The sequence below is a fragment of the Strigops habroptila genome, chromosome 1 (genome assembly GCF_004027225.2).
Source record: "Strigops habroptila isolate Jane chromosome 1, bStrHab1.2.pri, whole genome shotgun sequence".
Taxonomy (NCBI): Eukaryota; Metazoa; Chordata; class Aves; order Psittaciformes; family Psittacidae; genus Strigops; species Strigops habroptila.
In genome coordinates this window covers 27491821-27509751 of record NC_044277.2, presented here as the reverse complement: position 1 = coordinate 27509751, position 17931 = coordinate 27491821, and the positions used below count along the sequence as shown (strand labels likewise).

At 38.7% G+C, this 17931-nt stretch overlaps 1 protein-coding gene across 1 annotated transcript; it reads right to left on the bottom strand.

The window, feature by feature from the left end:
* Positions 1 to 6282: 6282 nt before the first annotated feature.
* Positions 6283 to 17850, bottom strand: SLC7A13 (solute carrier family 7 member 13). The gene is given in 7 exon segments (XM_030507628.1): positions 6283 to 7103; positions 7106 to 7162; positions 7923 to 7985; positions 7988 to 8007; positions 8010 to 8288; positions 9904 to 10035; positions 12512 to 17850. Coding segments are annotated over 7 exon segments (1464 nt in total). The 5' UTR covers positions 13236 to 17850; the 3' UTR covers positions 6283 to 6914.
* Between the last annotated feature and the right edge of the window lie 81 nt (positions 17851 to 17931).

Below are 17931 nucleotides of genomic sequence, written 5' to 3'. Positions count from 1 at the left end.
CCAGGTCATGGGAGTCCTCAAGCTGGGAAACACTGCTTGTGGAGCAGGGTGTTAGAAGCCCTTGGCAAATGAACTAGCTAAGAAATAACTCTTCTAGACTAGCTAAGAATAACTTCCTTAGCTATTCTTTAGACATCATGGCCAGACTTGGAATATATTTATGCTGTCAAGCACAAAAATCCTATTTCACCCTGCAAAAGCTTTATATTACATCATTTGTGTGACTGCTTCTCAGATACTAAGCCTAGTTTTAGTGTCCTCGGAGGATGGCTGATCAAGCTTGCTTCTGAGAAAATGAAGAATAATCACATCATCAATTTTGCTAAATAAACTTGAAACGAACTCCAACCTGATTTTAGTGAAGACTTCCTCCTGGTGAACATGCAAGCTCTGTAATGACTTGGTCAGTCTAACAAAATCTATACAGAGAACAGAAATTCAATAACAGCAAGGAAAGAGCTAAAACCAAACCAGAAAGTCAAAACAGACAAGTTCAGAATTTTAGCAATGCATTTTTCACACATCAGAACAATTACCAGACTGAAGTATTAGGGGGAAAAAATTTAATCAACCAGCCAAGAGTAAGGTAACAGGCAGTGAACCTGCATGGCAATGAATGCAGAGAGGAGATGGCATTTCTGACAGCAAATTTAAGAACTCCTAATGCTGGAGACAAAGCTGAAGATCACAATTCAGTGTCCTGCATGTTTTCACATTTGGATGACTTTTTGAGTATTTCACATGCATTTGCTGCAGCAGTTCTGCCAAACTTAGTCCAACCACTGCCTGCAAATGAGAATAAACTGCAGCTCAGGAAGGCAGCTTTTACAAAGACTGAAATACATATGATCAAAACTCAGCTGACAAGTTTTGGCAGATGTCGTGTTTATCTTCAGCAACTTTTGACTGTAAATCCAAAATTATGCCATAACGTTTTTGGCTTAGAAAGACCACAAAGCGAAATGATTAGACAATTTTGGAAAAAAAAGTAGAGCTGTCAAAATTTGCTGCATAAGAGGAAACTTTTAAAACATTGATTAAGAATGGCTTTGACAGAAATTTCTGCTGGAAAATATGTCAAAGGCTGAAACTTACTTGTTGCAAAAAAAGGATTAAGAAGAAATGGAAAAATAAAAGTTATTCTCATGTTTTTCTGAATATATTTTAATGAGGTCTGAATTAACATACTGAGCCTAGCAAAATAATGTGTATGTGTACTTCAAATCTAGTCTGAATTCCTTCAACTTTCAGGTCCAGGATCTTATTTATCTTCATCTGCTAAATTAAAAAAGCCAATTATTAATATTTTGCTCTGCATCAAGTCAAAAAATCTCCATCTGGCTAAGCTGAAATATGCAAGTTCCAAGCTATTGCTCATGGTGGTTTTGTGTCAGTAGTTGCCCACCATTGGAAAGGATTGAGGGGGAAATCACAGCCACTTATCCCACTGTGGAAAAAGAACCGGAATCAGTTCTTCAAAGGAGGTCTCAGCATCACTACCAATGCCACACAAAGAAGCAGGATCTCACTGAAGCTCCATTCAACTGACCTTTCATGACAACTGTGGACACTTCTCATAGTCACCGGCAACAAAACTGATCTAATAGTGTGCTTGCCACCAGAAAGGGGGCAGGAGTTTTAGGCTATTTACACATGTTGATCATAACTTTTTGCAACAGCACATTTGTTTGCTTCTGTCTGGCTGATCACAGAATCCTGAGGGTCTTGGTTTTGTGCTCTGTCACTTTAATTTTTCTTTTTGCCATTTTCCATCTTAGTCACATATAAACATTTTTAGCTTTAGCGATAGCTCCATTTTTACAAGACCACTGACAGGCACATGAAAGACGATAGATATCAGGGTCTGAATCTCTTGTGGGGGCTGCTTTGGAGGCTTCTTTTCACAGGTTAAACTGAGATCTGGCAGTTTCTAAAGCATTTAATGTGTCATTTTTGATTTTGTCATCTCCCAGATATTTTATAAGACTTTTCTCATCTCGTTTCAAGTAAAAGAAGTTTGAGTATTACGCATCAACATTATTATCCTTTAATCAACCAAAATTACTGAAAATACAATGTGAAGCGGCTTGACAGGATATTTTCATAAACACAAACGAACTGGCAATTAATTATGCTACTCTCTTTTAATCTTCTTAATTCAGTTTTGTATTAGCTGTCCATTATTTTCCAAGGTTTTATGTCACACTGACAAGCCTATAATTACTTGGGTCATCTCTTTTATGCTTTTTATAATATTAGCATGGTAACTTTCTTTTGCTCTTTCGAAACTTCCCCTGTTTGCAAGAAATTTATTGAAAATCAATATTAAACTCCAGCTCCAAACAGTGCCTTTAAACCTGTCGGATACAGGTTATCCAAACCTGCTAATTCAAAGATGTTTCATTTCCTGTTCCAAAGCAGGAAAAGAAACAGCTCAAAGCCTGAAATACATACAGTTCTTACCCCTCCAAATCAAGCCAGTAAGATCTGGGAATGCTCAGGGTCCCCCTTCACTTGTAATAAGTCACAGAGGGCAATGACAAGAATAATTTCTGCTATCCCAGAAGAGGTGACAAGTGAATAATCCTTTGATCTGTAAGTTGTTGAAACCTAACTGTTTCTGTTTTAGCAGATGTGGAAACTGAGATGTGGGCAACCTTAGCAATGCCCACAGTGCACATATCAAACCTAAGTTTAGAAGTCAGAAGGTCTGAGCCCCTCCATGCCTAAGAGCTATTCGCAGTTCCTCATACATTCTCCCCTGTGCAAACCATAGGTCCCAACCAAATATCACCACATGAAAGCACAAACAAAAATACACAACTGTTTATTATTAATTATCTTTTTATTGGAATCTCAGTTAACACCAACTACAAAAAGGGAAGTTAAATCAATTGCTGATTTTTTCATTCCTTCTGTAGTGGCTGGAGTTTTGCCTCAGAGGTGGAAATTATTTTTTAAAGCAGTCAGCCACACATGGAGTTAGCATGAGGTATAACTACAAGTAATTTTTAAAATAGGTTTATCTGATTATCTATTATTTTTTTTACATTGTCTTTTATGGATATAATGGCCAAGAAAAAAGAAGTAGTGCTGCTGTCATACATACAAATGTGGTGTTAGGAACCCAGAAGAACAGCTGGGGGACATTAACATGCCAAACTGGAACAGGACAATATTTAAAAACAAATATCCACCTTTTTAAGCTTACCTGTTGTAGGCTGAATTTCTGAAACATGCAAGTATGTATGGGCTTAAAAGAACTATGAAGTCAAAGGTAACAAAAAAAAATTAAAAATTTAAATAAATGTCTGATATAGTCTAGTACTAAACCTGTCACACTTCTATATAGCATTTCATGAGATATGTTCAAATACGAAAGCAGCTGAGACCAACTAGTGTCACCGAAAACAAGCTATAATATTAAAATATTTGAATTGCCTCTTGGCGAGAGTAGCTAATGCGAGTTATAAATTTGAATTCTATTTCTTTATGCTTAGTGCTTGGAAATGTGGAATGATCCACAATAAGAAGTGTATATAAATTGAAACACTGTATTTGCTTCCTCGTGATTTAGCATTCTAAAAATACTCACGCAAAGAAAGGGCTGCATTAAGAGAACACCAAATGATCAGATTCAGAAGACTGCAATACCATATCTATGATTGCTTTTTTAGCGTTAATTCAGCTCAGCTGTGTGAGTCCCTTTTCAAACAGCAGGTCATTTAATGAGAGCATTCTTTTCAGAAGACTCTATCTCACTTAGATCTGGGAATAAGTCAACAGTTTGTGTTGAAGAAGACACTAAATGTGAGGTAGCCAATCCCCTATTTTCTGCAGAATTGAAATGCGATGTAGTGAATGAAGTGGTGCTTGCAGAAGGGTTGCTGAATTAAGGAATTTGAATATTGCCCAGAATTCAGACTTTGGACCTGAATCTCCATCAATGGTTCTCCACTGAGGTGCTTGATATGAATTGAAGGATCTCTGGGAATACAACAAAATTCATTTGTTATTCAAACTACATATCAACTTAATTTACTTTCTGCAAAGCAAAGATGATACCACTGATACAGCTCGTGAGAGTAAAGACACATTAGCGGGTGCTGTGAAGTGCTCAGATGCTGACATGAGAAACACCATAGAAAAGTCTGAAAGAAATTAATAATGTCTATCAAGAACAGCATCTGAGCAGAGAGTGATAAATGAAGTGCAAGGTCACACATTGAAATGGGAAGAAAATAATAGTGAATTATCTGGACACTGTCCATTCTATCCAATAAATGGGGTAAGGGTATATTGAAAGAATACTTTATGGTCTGATAACCAAAGGCCATTGTAAGGTGCCTCCACAGAGGGGGCAGGTTAAGTTTGCACAGGCAGTTTATAATTCTGACCTGTTCTGTTATTGCCTTTGCTGATCCTTTGGCAATGACCATTGAACTGTGGGGTATGTGTGTGCTTGTTTATGTGCCATTTCCTAGATTTTTTCTAAAGGAAAAAATATGTATTTTGTATTACAAAAAGATACTTAAAATCATAGAATCATAGAATAGTTAGGGTTGGAAAGGACCTTAAGATCATCTAGTTCCAACCCCTCTGCCATGGGCAGGGACGCCTCACAGTAGACCAGATCACCCAAGGCTCTGTCCAACCTGGCCTTGAACACTGCCAGGGATGGAGCATTCACCACTTCTTTGGGCAACCTGTTCCACTGGTGCAATTTATTTCATATTACATTTCATTGGGACTTTTGAGTTCCCTAATTTGTTGAAACTGCTAAACCTTCAAATTCGAAGTTTGTACCATTAATGGGTATATGCTCCAATTACCCAAATATACCCTGACATACGTATTCACTAGGTACTCAGCCCCTTATGGAATTCAGGTGTATAAACAAGCTCAATAGAGATACTGACACAAAATTACATAGGAATTACACATCCAGTTGAGCAACATCGCCCTGATGTCTGCTTTTTCTAACCATATAGTCTATAACACAATATTACTGTCCCATACACTTTTTTTTTTATAACTTTCATTTTTATTTGCATGTTAAAACATGGGTTTAAATAACTGACTCGATCAAGATCAGGTGAAAATCTCTAGCACTGCCAGGCACCATACCTGCATTTACAAATCCCTGATTGGTGCTTTAGTCATAGTAAAATCTTTCCTTCCATTTAATGAGCACTAGAATTCAGTTCTTAAAATATTACTCCTATAAAATGTTGACAAGTCTTGTGATTTTTTTTTTTTAATTTAAATAGCAAGAGAAATGTTTTTTTCCGATAGCAATATTAAGTGAAATTAAACATTGATTCCTGCCTTGCTTTCAGCAGGATCCACTCTCCAGCTCAGCTGTATTCACTTCACTCCTCAATAGCATGGACTTTTCCTCCTACGGCATTTTAAAAGATCTAATTTTTATTTCAAATTTTCATTTTGTATACATTATCAGCTGTGAGAAAAGACACCTTCTTCATGTACTTGTTTTCATTCAGGGGCTTGTTCCAGTGCAAAATCAAATCCTCTTAAACCTTCAGTTGGTTCTCAGCATTCTTAATGGGTACCCCACACTTTGGATAGCTATGTATAAAGTCTCTATCACTCTGATGTCTACATTTTTGATATTATCAGGGAATTGAATCTTCCGGCAAGAATTTTTTCATTCTACTGTAGGTGTTACAATACAATGCTCTGTAAAACTATTTCTCTCCCCAATACATCCAGCAACCCAGAATATTATGGTTTAAGAGAGATGCTAGTCTGGAGCCATCTACTGGTTGTATTGCTGAGCTTTAGTAGATAAGCATGTATTAATAGATTAATCACCTAAATATGTGATGTTTCTTGTGTACTGGTTCTTTGTTTCTAAGTTTAAATACTCAGTGAACTTTGTATGGTGCAAATATCAAAATTAAAAAAAAAAATTATTTACCCTGCTTTCATAAATAAAATTAAAATGGAGGGGAGGGGCCTAAAAGGCTCTTATTACTCAATAGCACTGAAAGGAAACCAAGGAATAAGGCAATATTAATGTTAAGATGTAAACAATCCACATATCTTTAGTTTTATCGCTGTGATGAATTGGATAAGTAATTCTTATTGCCTTATTTGATGTTTTATAACATTTCACCCTGAATTTGTATGTCATGGTCTAAAATAGCTAAGATGCACCATGTACAGTTTGCTAGAGATTAAAAAAAGGTCTCAGTCAATTTTATTATGTTCTTCAAAGGTTTTTATTAAAAATAAATTCAGACAAAAAAAGGTAGCAGATGAACAGAAGTAAAAAGCCTTCAAAAACAGAAGTGCTAATAAATGAGCTACTATGAACTAAAAAAAATCCAGACAATTTCATTTGGAATCCAAAAGTATATTTATATAATAGTGCTATTTAGTATGTACTTACGCATTTACTAGATGATAATATTGATAATTTGTGCTGTAATTTAGTCATATTTCTATTATCGCAAGAATATATGCAACATGTGCAACTCTGTCTTCAGTAGTAAGGGAGAGAACAGAACTCTACAGATTTTATCAGTTTAAAAGAGATTCTTTGCACCTATTAAATAAGTGTGCATACACATCTACGTACATGTAGATATACACGCAGACACATAAAAATATATGCATATTAACTCATTATGCTAATGTCTATCGATAAAAATGCATATACTTACACATATACCTGCTGTATATATACATGTAAGTGCATATGCATATACATGTATGCATGTATACACGTATGCAATATATGTATATTCATCTATATACATATACATACATACGTGCACACACACGTACATCTGTATATCACACCTACCATCTACCTTCTATCTTCTACAATCTCAGTTAAACAAAATCCTCTGTAAGCTCTCAGTTATACTGGGATTAAACACTTGCCATTACTCACATTTGCCCTCAGCAGACCCATCAGCAGGGGAGACTTCCAATAGGAGCTGTAAGTGGCAAGTAATTTTATCAAGAAATGAAAAATGTAATTTAAAATGTATGAAAGGCAGATAAACAATAAGACTTCCCAGCATAAACAGGAAAGCATAAACGTATTGCATATTTGGAGACCAGACTTATGGGAGCTAAAACTTAAGAAGACAGACATTGCCACCATCACAAACGGAACTGGTAGAAACACCTGCAAGAGAAAGAAAAAAAAAATGGTTTTAGGAAATAAAACTGACCAACCTGTGATTTTATGCCTCATTCATAACAGTAATAATGTGTTCTTTGCCACACCAGAGTACCAGTTATCCTATGCTGCAATCTCATCTAGGAAAAGATTCATCTGACCTCAAACTGCCTACAAGATAGGCATCTTTTCTAAAACACTTGTTCAGGCTCCTTCTATCGTTAGGAGGGTGAGATAGGCAGTACCTTGAAAACCATTTATCCACATATGATATTACGGGCTCCTAAAAGATTTTCAGGGTTGGGTGCCTAAAAGAAAGCCTTCACAACAAGCATACACTTCTACCACATCTTTCTAACAGCTGGACTGAGAGGAAATTAAACCTATCCTTAATGTCTGTGTGGCATCAGGAAAGAGTGGAGCAGATCAAGGTTTAATTAGCCATAAATAGCCCAGTCTGGATCCCATATCGTTCTGGCTACTGCTCCGCACTAGTACAGTTTCAATGTTGCTTGCACATATCCCCCCATTCTGCATATATCCAACTCTTAGCTTTCAAGTGCAAGGTCTCTGGGTCAGAGACCATCTGCTCATTTCTTTTCCCTCTACAGTAAAGCAAAGTTTTTAAGTAAGGCTCTAAAACACTGTGATCGTTTGTATTTTTGTAGTGACTATCCACTTCTGACTTGCACTTGTTCTGTAACTTTTGCACGTTACCCATGACTCAAAAAATCTGTAAATATATTTTGTAACTTTTTCCATTTACTTTGTATGGGCGATGTAGATGAGGTTCCCGGTATCGAAGTACAATCAGGCTTGCACAAGTCAAATCCCAGTCATAAGCCAGGCAGAAATCCAAAGTAATTTGTTAACATAATAAGGTCAGAAGGGATGATAAAAATGGATGCAATGGTGGTTGAAAAAATCATGGCTGGTGCTGGAGTACAGGAGTGGACGTTAAGCATGGACATTAAAACAGGTAAATGTCCTGACTGACTTCCAGCATAGCTTAATCGACCTAGTGTGAACATGCTGCTGTTGAGGGCACCAAATATTGAGACAGCAACAGAGAGAGGAATGATCCAGGCAACAGAGGGGATCACTCGATCAGCCCAAGTGACTGCCACAGCAACTGCAAGAAAGCAAAGCATTAGTGCAGGGTAGGTACCATGTTCTGAATTATTTGTAGACTCGACAGAAACAAAACTTAAAGTATAACACCTATTATTTACCAGCAATGCCTGGTTTTTCTTAGAGTAGTCAAATATGTCTAATCTAATCCTACTAATAAAGGAGCTAAAACTTTCCAGGGGATGCAGGGATGACAGCAAGAAGGACTGGTGCCTGCCAGAGCAAGCCAGGTAAACCTGCTGGGGCAAATACCACGGTAATGGACTGCCCAGCGGGAGCAAGCTGCACCTCACCATGCATCACAAACAATACATACATGGGCAAGGCCATGAGGGCAAAGAAAATGAAGTCCCCAGCATGACCACAGTGGTGACATGATCTATTGTTAGGAAACTGCCAACACAAGCACATGCATGTGCAGAGACGGATCAGCAAGCATATTATTAATATGAGGTTTTGCTTTGGGTGGAACTAGGAAATGTGAAAGATAATTTCTGAATGACAGATGTTCAATATTGTTTAAAAATTAGCTATAGCCCATATTGTGGCAAGGAATAGTATTTAGTGGGTCTATAACCAACTGCCTTGAGGAACACAGGTCCTGCAGTGACCTGCACAGCATAGGAAGCTTCTAGAGATGGGGGAAACACACACCCAAAAAAATTGTAGTGAAGGAACAAGAACCACAGCAACTCATAGCAATGTTTGAAAGAAGTGTTATAATGTTAAGGCCACCTCCTCATCTGATATAGATAAGCACAACTGTCCCGGTATGTCTGGAGCTGGTCAGCTGGGCAGCTGATATGCATGGATGCTCTGCCTCTTTCACTGTAGGATGGATAGGCAAATGTATCCATCTCTCCCAACAAGTAGCCTGACAATGGCTGAGTGATAATACGAGGCTGCTGAGTGACAGCTACACCACTCCCATTTATGTTATTGAGATGTTTTCCCAGGGGATCTGGTTTTTGCCACTCCTGGAGGCAAGGTCTGACAGCTCAGTCTCATTAGCGTGGTGTTTAAAAGGTGCTGTTTGGACAATCAAGGACATATGCAGCTACTCTCAGACCTTTTCACAGAGAGTTTATTAGTACAGGATCTGAGAGAGGCTTTACATAAACTGGACTTTTGTACAGGCTTTTCTAAGGAATCACAGTATTTATTATAAATTACACACACGCAAAATGGCTACGTTATTGTGCCCACGGTCTCTTTGATATTACTTATCACACTACTTGTCCACCTCCTAAACAGTAATGGCTTTAGCCTGAGACACCATGAGGTAGGGAAGGAAGGAGGAGAGAGGATTAAAACTACAAGAAAACAAAGGTCTTCTCTATACTCAGCAGAGACTTGATCTTCATCTGATTTTCCAGGGTTTAACACAGTTCTGATTTCTTTTTAGACAGTGCAAGTATAAGCCTAATAACATCTTTCTTTATTCGGTCCAACTTGTGTCATACAGTAAAAGTACAGAAGAATTCTCTGTTAAAACTTAGAATGAAGCTCAAACTTCTGGACTGTGAAGTAAGATGAGCAGAAGTAACCCAGTAAATTGACATCAGATGGGTATGCTAATGGACAACACGTTTTTAATTAAAAAAAGTAATCCATACCTGAAGAGACAATTTCCTTAGGTGTGAGGACAGTCAGATATGAGATGTTCACCAGTAAATAAAAAACAATTACTGCAGGAACAGCGGTCATCACAGTTAAGGGGATATTCCTGCTAGGGTTTTTCATCTCCTCTGAAAAGTACAATTTAAAAAGAGTAATAAAACAAGCAGTGTATCTTCTGCAAGTGTGTTTCAGTAGTGAATATGCACAGATTCATGAGACCAATACCAAAGCCCTGCTCCAATCCCTAATCACAGCTGCTGAGCTACATTGCTTGTGAGGTCCTGCAGAGGTTCTCAAAGAGTTTTCTTATTTAGCTATTTTTTAACTATCTTGAAAGGAGGGATGGATGATTAAAAAAACCCACAAAAGGACTGGTATCTTTGATTTAACAATTATTTGACTTACATTAAAAACTGATTTGGTAAGAAATGTTCAAGTAGCCATAAAATCACTAGCTTAAACGTGAGACTCTAAAGTCAGATTATTTATTGTTGTATCACCTCATGAGTCCTGATCTGGAACTTTTTGAGTGTATTTTCCTATTCCCGCACAAAACCCTTTTCTTTGTTCCTGTATCAGGAACTAGAGAAAAGGTAACAGGAGAGACTGAAGCTACTGACAATATATGCAATGCAGCAGCTTTAAGAGGCCATTCCCAGCTGGATTCTGCTGTTGATTATCTTTTCCAAGGCAACACTGGTGGAGGAAAAATGTTTCATGCTAAGCCTGGCATCTTAGCTTAAAACTATTCTCACCAAATAAGAAAAAACTCCAAATTTTGCAGCTGAACAACTGAGGCACTGGCATGCATTCCTGACCATGTGACAGTCCCAGCAAAAGATGGAGCTGGTTTCCAGAACTCTAATAATTCATCCTCATCTCAGTCAAAAAGAATCTTATTCATCTCTTTCACTCCATCCTCTCCCTTTTGCTCCCTCTCCTCTTCCTGCTTCCCTCAGCATTTACAGAAGACTTCCTGAGTATTACCAACAAATAACTCACAAGGGGGAAGAAGTGGAAAGTCAAATGTGCAGCTTACTTAAGCTCTTTTTAGGACACAAAACCCCCTCTCCTCCCTCAAATATAATTTCTGTCTCCCACCCAGAACACCAGCTTTGAGCCTGCCCCAGCACCGGCTGCAGTGCACAGAGCCAGAGGGACAATGAGCGCAACAGCAGAATTCAGATACAGACTATAGGAGAAATTGGGATTTATTTCAAATGTAGGAAATACACTTGGTAATTTTGAGCCCAGAAGAAGACAATCACCAAACCTGCCAATTTAAATTTATCTTTCCATTCATCTTGCTGTTCGCTACAGTCCTGCTGTCCAGCTGGCACCTGATGCTTTAGCTGAAGCTCATGGGAATGAAGTTATGGTTGAAGAACAGGCAATTCAGTTCAGAAGGGGACTACTGCATAGTTGCATCTGTCTAAACAGCTGTGCTGCCCAGTGTGTGGTATTTATTACTACTGCTAACTAATCAGAAAACAAAGTAATATTTTACCCAGATTATGTATTTTCTCAGGCTTGCAAAGCTAAATGCTTGCCTTTAAGGAAATACTAAGATTTTAAAAATATACTTTGCTGACTTGTATCAACTTTTCTACTGCAACATACTGTTAATGCTGTAATAGCTGGATTGTAATAATAACACTCATTGTTTTAAACATTAACCAAAGTTTCACACTGTGCTCACCATTGAACTTTGTTATACATTTCACACATTCAGTTTATTTAATGTTTTACATGTGATAGAGGTCAATGGATAAATGGGGTTAAAGATATAAAAGCAATACCCACTTGCTTATAACTTAATTCTATAAATCTGATGATACTATAAAACACTATTTATTTAACTTGACATGCATAACTAACATTAGGAACATTATCTTTGCAGCTTTCATGAAAACTGTTCTATTTATTACTTTAACGTGTCATCAGATACAGAACAGGGTAAGTAAACAGATAATCAAAAAGGTTTTGATGTTTAAAATTGAGTAGAAATTATACAAAACGATTTATACCAGTTTCCTTAGATTCTCCTTCGCCTTCTGTGTAAAACTCTTATTTTCCCAAGGAAGTGACTACTAACCATTTTACATATCCCATAAAATTACTCTATTTCAACACAATTCAAAATTAATTTGTCCACGTACAAGTCAGCTGCATAACCTCAGAGAAGGTATTTAAATACAAATTAATCAATTACCTTTCTTTGATTTGGTCTTTACTGTGCACATAATTTGGCATGGATATCTTAATCCTTTTCTAAAAATGCACTCGCACTGACACTGAGAAAGACAAAATGCAGCTTTTTAAGGTACGAAAAAAATCTGTTTATGCACAAGATTTTAAACAAACCATTTTGATTTCACTTGTACTCCACTGGAAATGTCAGTCTGATTCTGGAGACTACACAAGAAGCAAGAAACTTCCCTAGAGAGGAACACCACCTCTTCTAACAGCCCCAACAAATACAGGACTCATGTAAAATGTCAGAAACTCTCTAGCCGTGAAGGAGAGACAAGTTCTACCAAGGTGAGCTGAGGAATTTAAGAATGGCAACTTAAGAAAAAAATCTAAAGAAAATGAGTGCGATACCTGCCATATAATTGAGGGACCACCAGCCACCGTAAGCGTATAGTCCTTGGAAGAAGGCTTCGGCAACCTGTGATGCGCTGGGGATCTCTGAGCTGAATGCGTCCTCAAACCTGGCCAGACTCTCCCTTCTCCCTCCAACAAGGAGCACTATGCCACCGACAGCAATTACAGACAAGGCCATCATCTTCAGCAGAGTGAAAACTGTCTGCACCCATGCAGCCATTTTAACACTGCGGCCATTCAAAATCCCCAGGGACCAGAGAACGGCCAAGGCCAAGCACTTCTTCACCACTTCTGGTGCAGGGCAAATGCCGTAGAAAGGCTGGGTGGCATATTCAGCAAACAGCAAGGCTCGAGCAGCATTTGACGCTGGCTTGGTAACTGTTGATGTCCAGATAAACACAAAAGCAGGTAGGGATCCAAGACCTCTTTTAATATGGCTGTATTCTCCTCCAGAAAAGGGCAGAGCAGTACCCAGCTCAGCATAGCAGAGAGAACCCATTAGAGAAACCAGCCCAGATGCAGTCCAGATCGTTAGTGCAATACCAACATTGAGTAAGGAATGCTTTAACACCCCAGTGGGAGAAACAAAGATCCCTGCCCCGACAATTGTTCCTATAATAAAACTTACCCCATCAATGTAACCTATATTTCTTTTGAGTTGCATCTTGGATTTTCCCTTTTTTGTCACATCTTTAGGATCATGACTTTTTCCTTCTTCCATTTTTTTCTGGGGTTTTTTTTTTTCCACACAGGCTGGATGATACGTATTTCCCTTTGTTGTCAGCAGACTGTCATGGCCCTACCTGCCAGTGAAATGTTATGGGAAGTCTGGCTTAATCATTCAGAAAAGAGAGCATACTTTGGGTCTTGATGTCTCCTGTGTGAAGATGATTAACCAAATACTTCAAGAAACACTGGCAAATCATGTACATGTTGGTTTAATATGTATTTCAGAAATTACTAAGGTCTGGAGGTATTTTAAAGAAAATGGCACAACAAGTAATAGACAGTAAATGCTCATTTCTCAGCTGATTTTCATCAACAGATTTCAATTTTTTTTAATGTATGTCTTCAGAAACAACTGCACGAGATCAGTCAATGTGACCTCCTCATCAGGGTAGGGCAGCATGAATCAAGAAATCAGCCCTCCTTATGTTACTGACAGTGACTCAGTCATTAGTTGCCAGTCACTGGGTATGCTGGAGCTTGTTTATACTTCGCTCATTAAACGCTGCCCTAGAAAGAAAATTACCAGTTTATACCCAGTTTTTCTTGAGGATTCATCATTATAGTAGTACCCATGCACTTCCTAAGCAGGAATTCACTAATGAATTCAGACTATGAATTCAGAATCCCTGCTATGAGGGGAAAGGGCTGTATCATTGTTTCCATTGTCTGTCTGGGGGCCATGGGACAGAAGGGTGAAGGCTGAAAGTTCCCACTGATTTGGTGTGTGCCTTTTAAGGTGCAGCCACTGATTTTTCTATGTATTTAACAATCTGTGGTATATTTTATGTCAGAATATGGAAAAGTTACTTCAATCATACATGGATATACCATCACCACAGACTTCTGCCTCGAGAAAAATGTATTTACTGAAAAAGAAGCTCAGCATTATACCTTGAGGGTAAGGTTGTTAAGTGTCCCAACCAGTAGCTGCAAAGTTCTTTTTGTGTCATTGGGGAACCAGTTTTGTCCCAAAGGTCAAAGCACAGCAATGAAGAGAATAAAACTGACGGCTTTTACAGGGCCCAGCTTGAAAGACACAGATCAGTTCTGAACAAGAGGATTTTCACTCAAGTACAAAATAAATTCAGCTGAAAAATTAGGTTTATGTAATACGCCATCATGTAAAAAGACCTTTAGTTAAAAGAGGCATGAGCACAGGCTCTTTATTTCTTAATTTTTCCCATGACTTGGTTAAGGTGGGTTTCCATCACTACACAGAAACTGCACAGCATGGTCAGTGATAGAATCCACGGTTCCAGAGCAGCTTTTAACCATAAGACAATTTCTCCATCTTCTGTAAATCACTGCAGCACTCACTATATACTTTCACCTTAAAAAAACATTGTCCTACAGACTACAGAATTTTAGTTCTGCACAAAACACACCTCTATTTATAAAAATTTGCATTCATTTTAAATTGCATTTATTCACTTTATAAATTGCAGTATGTATTTGAGTTCAAGTATGCATTTACTATGTATTATGAGTAATTCATAATAATTCAAATATTTATTCACCAGTATTCATGAATTGGAAATTAAGTGTGACAAATGTTTTAAATGGTTAAAATATGTAATTTCCTGTTTTATTTAGGTGCCTTTTCTGAGTCTCCTTCTTTGTGAATGCATACATTTTTTTGTATACCCAGCAATCTTCCAACTCTTTTATTTTGGGTGTTTGACCATGTACAGTTGGATCTGGATCACTATTTTAAAACAAATCAATATTACACTAAATGGCAGCTTAAAGAACAGATGCAACTGACTTTGTTTCGCTGTTCATCCTAAAGCCTGTTAATTTCTAGTATAATAAAGGAATTTCCAAAATCCCCTACAAAGTAGATTAATCAGGATCTTGTGACAAAGCTGCTTGATTTTAGAAAACCCTATTGAGATTATTACTTTCTTGTGTGTGTTTTCTGCCTACCTCAGATAAACGTTTTTAGACTTCCAGTGAAATGCTTTGGAGATTTATGCAAAGTCTGCTTTTCATTTTGGTGTGTTGTTGCCAGAGTAGGAGGAGGTAAGAGTGGAGAGAAGGACAATATTCCTACAAATCCAACACAAAACTGACACTAGATACAGTTCACTAACATGTGCACTAGCAGGGCAGAGCTCAGTAAAACACGGCTGGTTACACAAGTGGTTTTCAGCCAAACTGCTTACTTTTTCAACACGTAAGGGCAGAGGCTTCTGAAGCACCTCGTAAATATTCACTTCCCACGTTTTCTGTAAGATGTCCAACTTCTCCCTCTGGTTGAAAGGATAAATTGCCACAGACCATACAATTAGCTCCAGGTCTCATATGTCAGCGCCTCCCGCCTCACATGCAACTATGTACTTAATACCTGGTCACATTCACTTTGATGACATTATCCGGAGACTCAAACACAGAATATAGAGGAAAGATAAATGATTAAAATAACCTAGGTACATTTGTAAGACAAGCCTAAGATTCCGTTAATATGTGGAATACACTGAAAGGTTATATCATCATAAAAATAAAATGCCAAAGTACTGCAGTTTTTATAGTCAATAGGGAACGACGACATTTCATTTGAGTGCCAATTACTGAGTTCTCTTTGACAGTAAAATGAGGTCAAGAGAGTGCTATATAACAACCATGGTTGAAAGCTGAAACTTCAGCTGATCAGTTCTAATCTTCCTAGGATTTAGGCTTTTCCCTTTTCATTTTCTTTCAAAAGTCTTTCAGCCTTCAAGTTTTTCATTATCAACTGTCTAATGGTTATCAGAACTGATACATTCAGTCACTGCAGTTTCTCTAGATTTGAGAGAGAAACCAACACGGAAAACTAATGGAAGAATACTTTTCTTGCCTAAAACGGGTATGTATTATTTCCTAATTGCAATTAACTGAATTTCAATGTACTTGATAAGGAGTCTCTATTTCAACCTTGCCAAGAATTTCCTGTGTGCACCCACTAAGTCTTTTCTGTGATCCAATCACTGATTAGATGGACTAGAAAGAAGCCCATCTGTCTTAAAATGTCAGATTTTGAAACATTTATTTAGTTCCTTTTCAATTAACTACACAGTGTTTCAAGCACAGTATTGACTTATCCCTTTACCATCTCAAATCCTTTGAGGGGAGAAGATGTAGCAAAACTTAGAACCTAATTTGTCTTGCAAAGTTTTGATGAGTACTCTCCTTTATTGTCTCCAAAGAAGCTTCCTGCTGCTGACATTCACCAAGGATAAAGAAGATGAACAAAGAAAAAAACCTGAAGATGCCTTCTAGGAAAAAACCAATCAGTCACACATATTCTTTCTTGGCATACGTCTTAAGGATCTGTTTGTTTCCCTGATGGATTCATCATTCTAATTTCACTATCACTCAAGAAACAGACCCTATGCAGTAGTCAGGTAATGGCAAACCAAAAAACATTGGGGAAGTCACCGTTTTGTGATATGCTACAATGTCTGTACTTGCATCCTACACAGCTCTTCATACTTGTCATAGAGTTTACTTCAGTATTTGTCTGATAAAACATCAATGTAAGTACATTTGCATGAGCTGCTCTATGCATTCCTTGTTGGGCTGTAGCATGTGAAAAACAGTTTGATGGAATTCTGCAGTAATGGGCATTAATAATCAGTGACTGGTGAGTACATCCAACTACAGCATTCATCTGTGTAAACGCAAACATTTAAAAACCAAGCATCTAGACTTTGTCAGACTTTCCCTGTAGTAAAGAGCAAAACACGGGTTGAGACCCATCCAGTCCCAGCAATAGGTGTATGAACTGCCCACTGGAAATGACTCCTCTCCTACTTTTAGATGGTTTGATGAATCTACTCCTTCTCATACCAGGATGGGCTTCCATTTTCCAAATCAAATGCTCCACAATGCACTATAAACTTATACAGTAATGCCATGGTGCCTTGAACAACAAAGTCATTCATGAAGCAACGTCAATATGGTATTGTAAAGGGGTACTACAATAGCACTGATACTAAGAAGTATGCACAGATGCACAGTACCGAGGCAAAGTAAAAAATCTATTACAACATCTACCCAGCCTTACTAAAATTCACCTTCAGCTACATTTCTCTTTAAAATCCTAGTCATACTGTAACAGCCAGTGCCTTGTCGCTAGTTATGGTCACCGAGAGGCTGTCCCCGGCCGTGCAGACAGGCCGTGCTGAGCCAGACCCCCCAGCCGTGCCCAGCAGAACCCCCCAGCAGCTCAACCCAGCCCTGGGATTGCTTCAGGATCCAGCGGGGGTTACGCCACGCACAAATACCTGGGTGGAAGCCCCAGATTTCAGCATCCTGCCCCTGAGCAGGCAGCCCATGGGCAAGTACCGAACCAACGCTCCAAGCGCTGCCAGGGCTTCAGGGCGTCACAAACGCCTCTTCCACAGAGCTGCTCTGTGGCCGCTGCCGAGGCCGGGCCGGGCCTGCTGAGCCAATGGCGGGCTCTGAGCCACGACTGCAGTAAACTCTTAATACTCTATCAGAGGTAAAAAAATCCAAAGCCCCCAGCCACCTTCCTGACGGGAATTCGCCGCCGGGTGGGTGAACCCAGCCTCCCCGAGGGACGAGGACGAGGGAGCGCACCGCGCCCCACACGGCTGTCCGCGGCCTCCCCCGCCGCCCTGCGCATGCTCCAACTGCACCGCCTCCCTCCCCTGCGCCTGCCCGCGGCGCTGCTTTGCGGTGGGGTT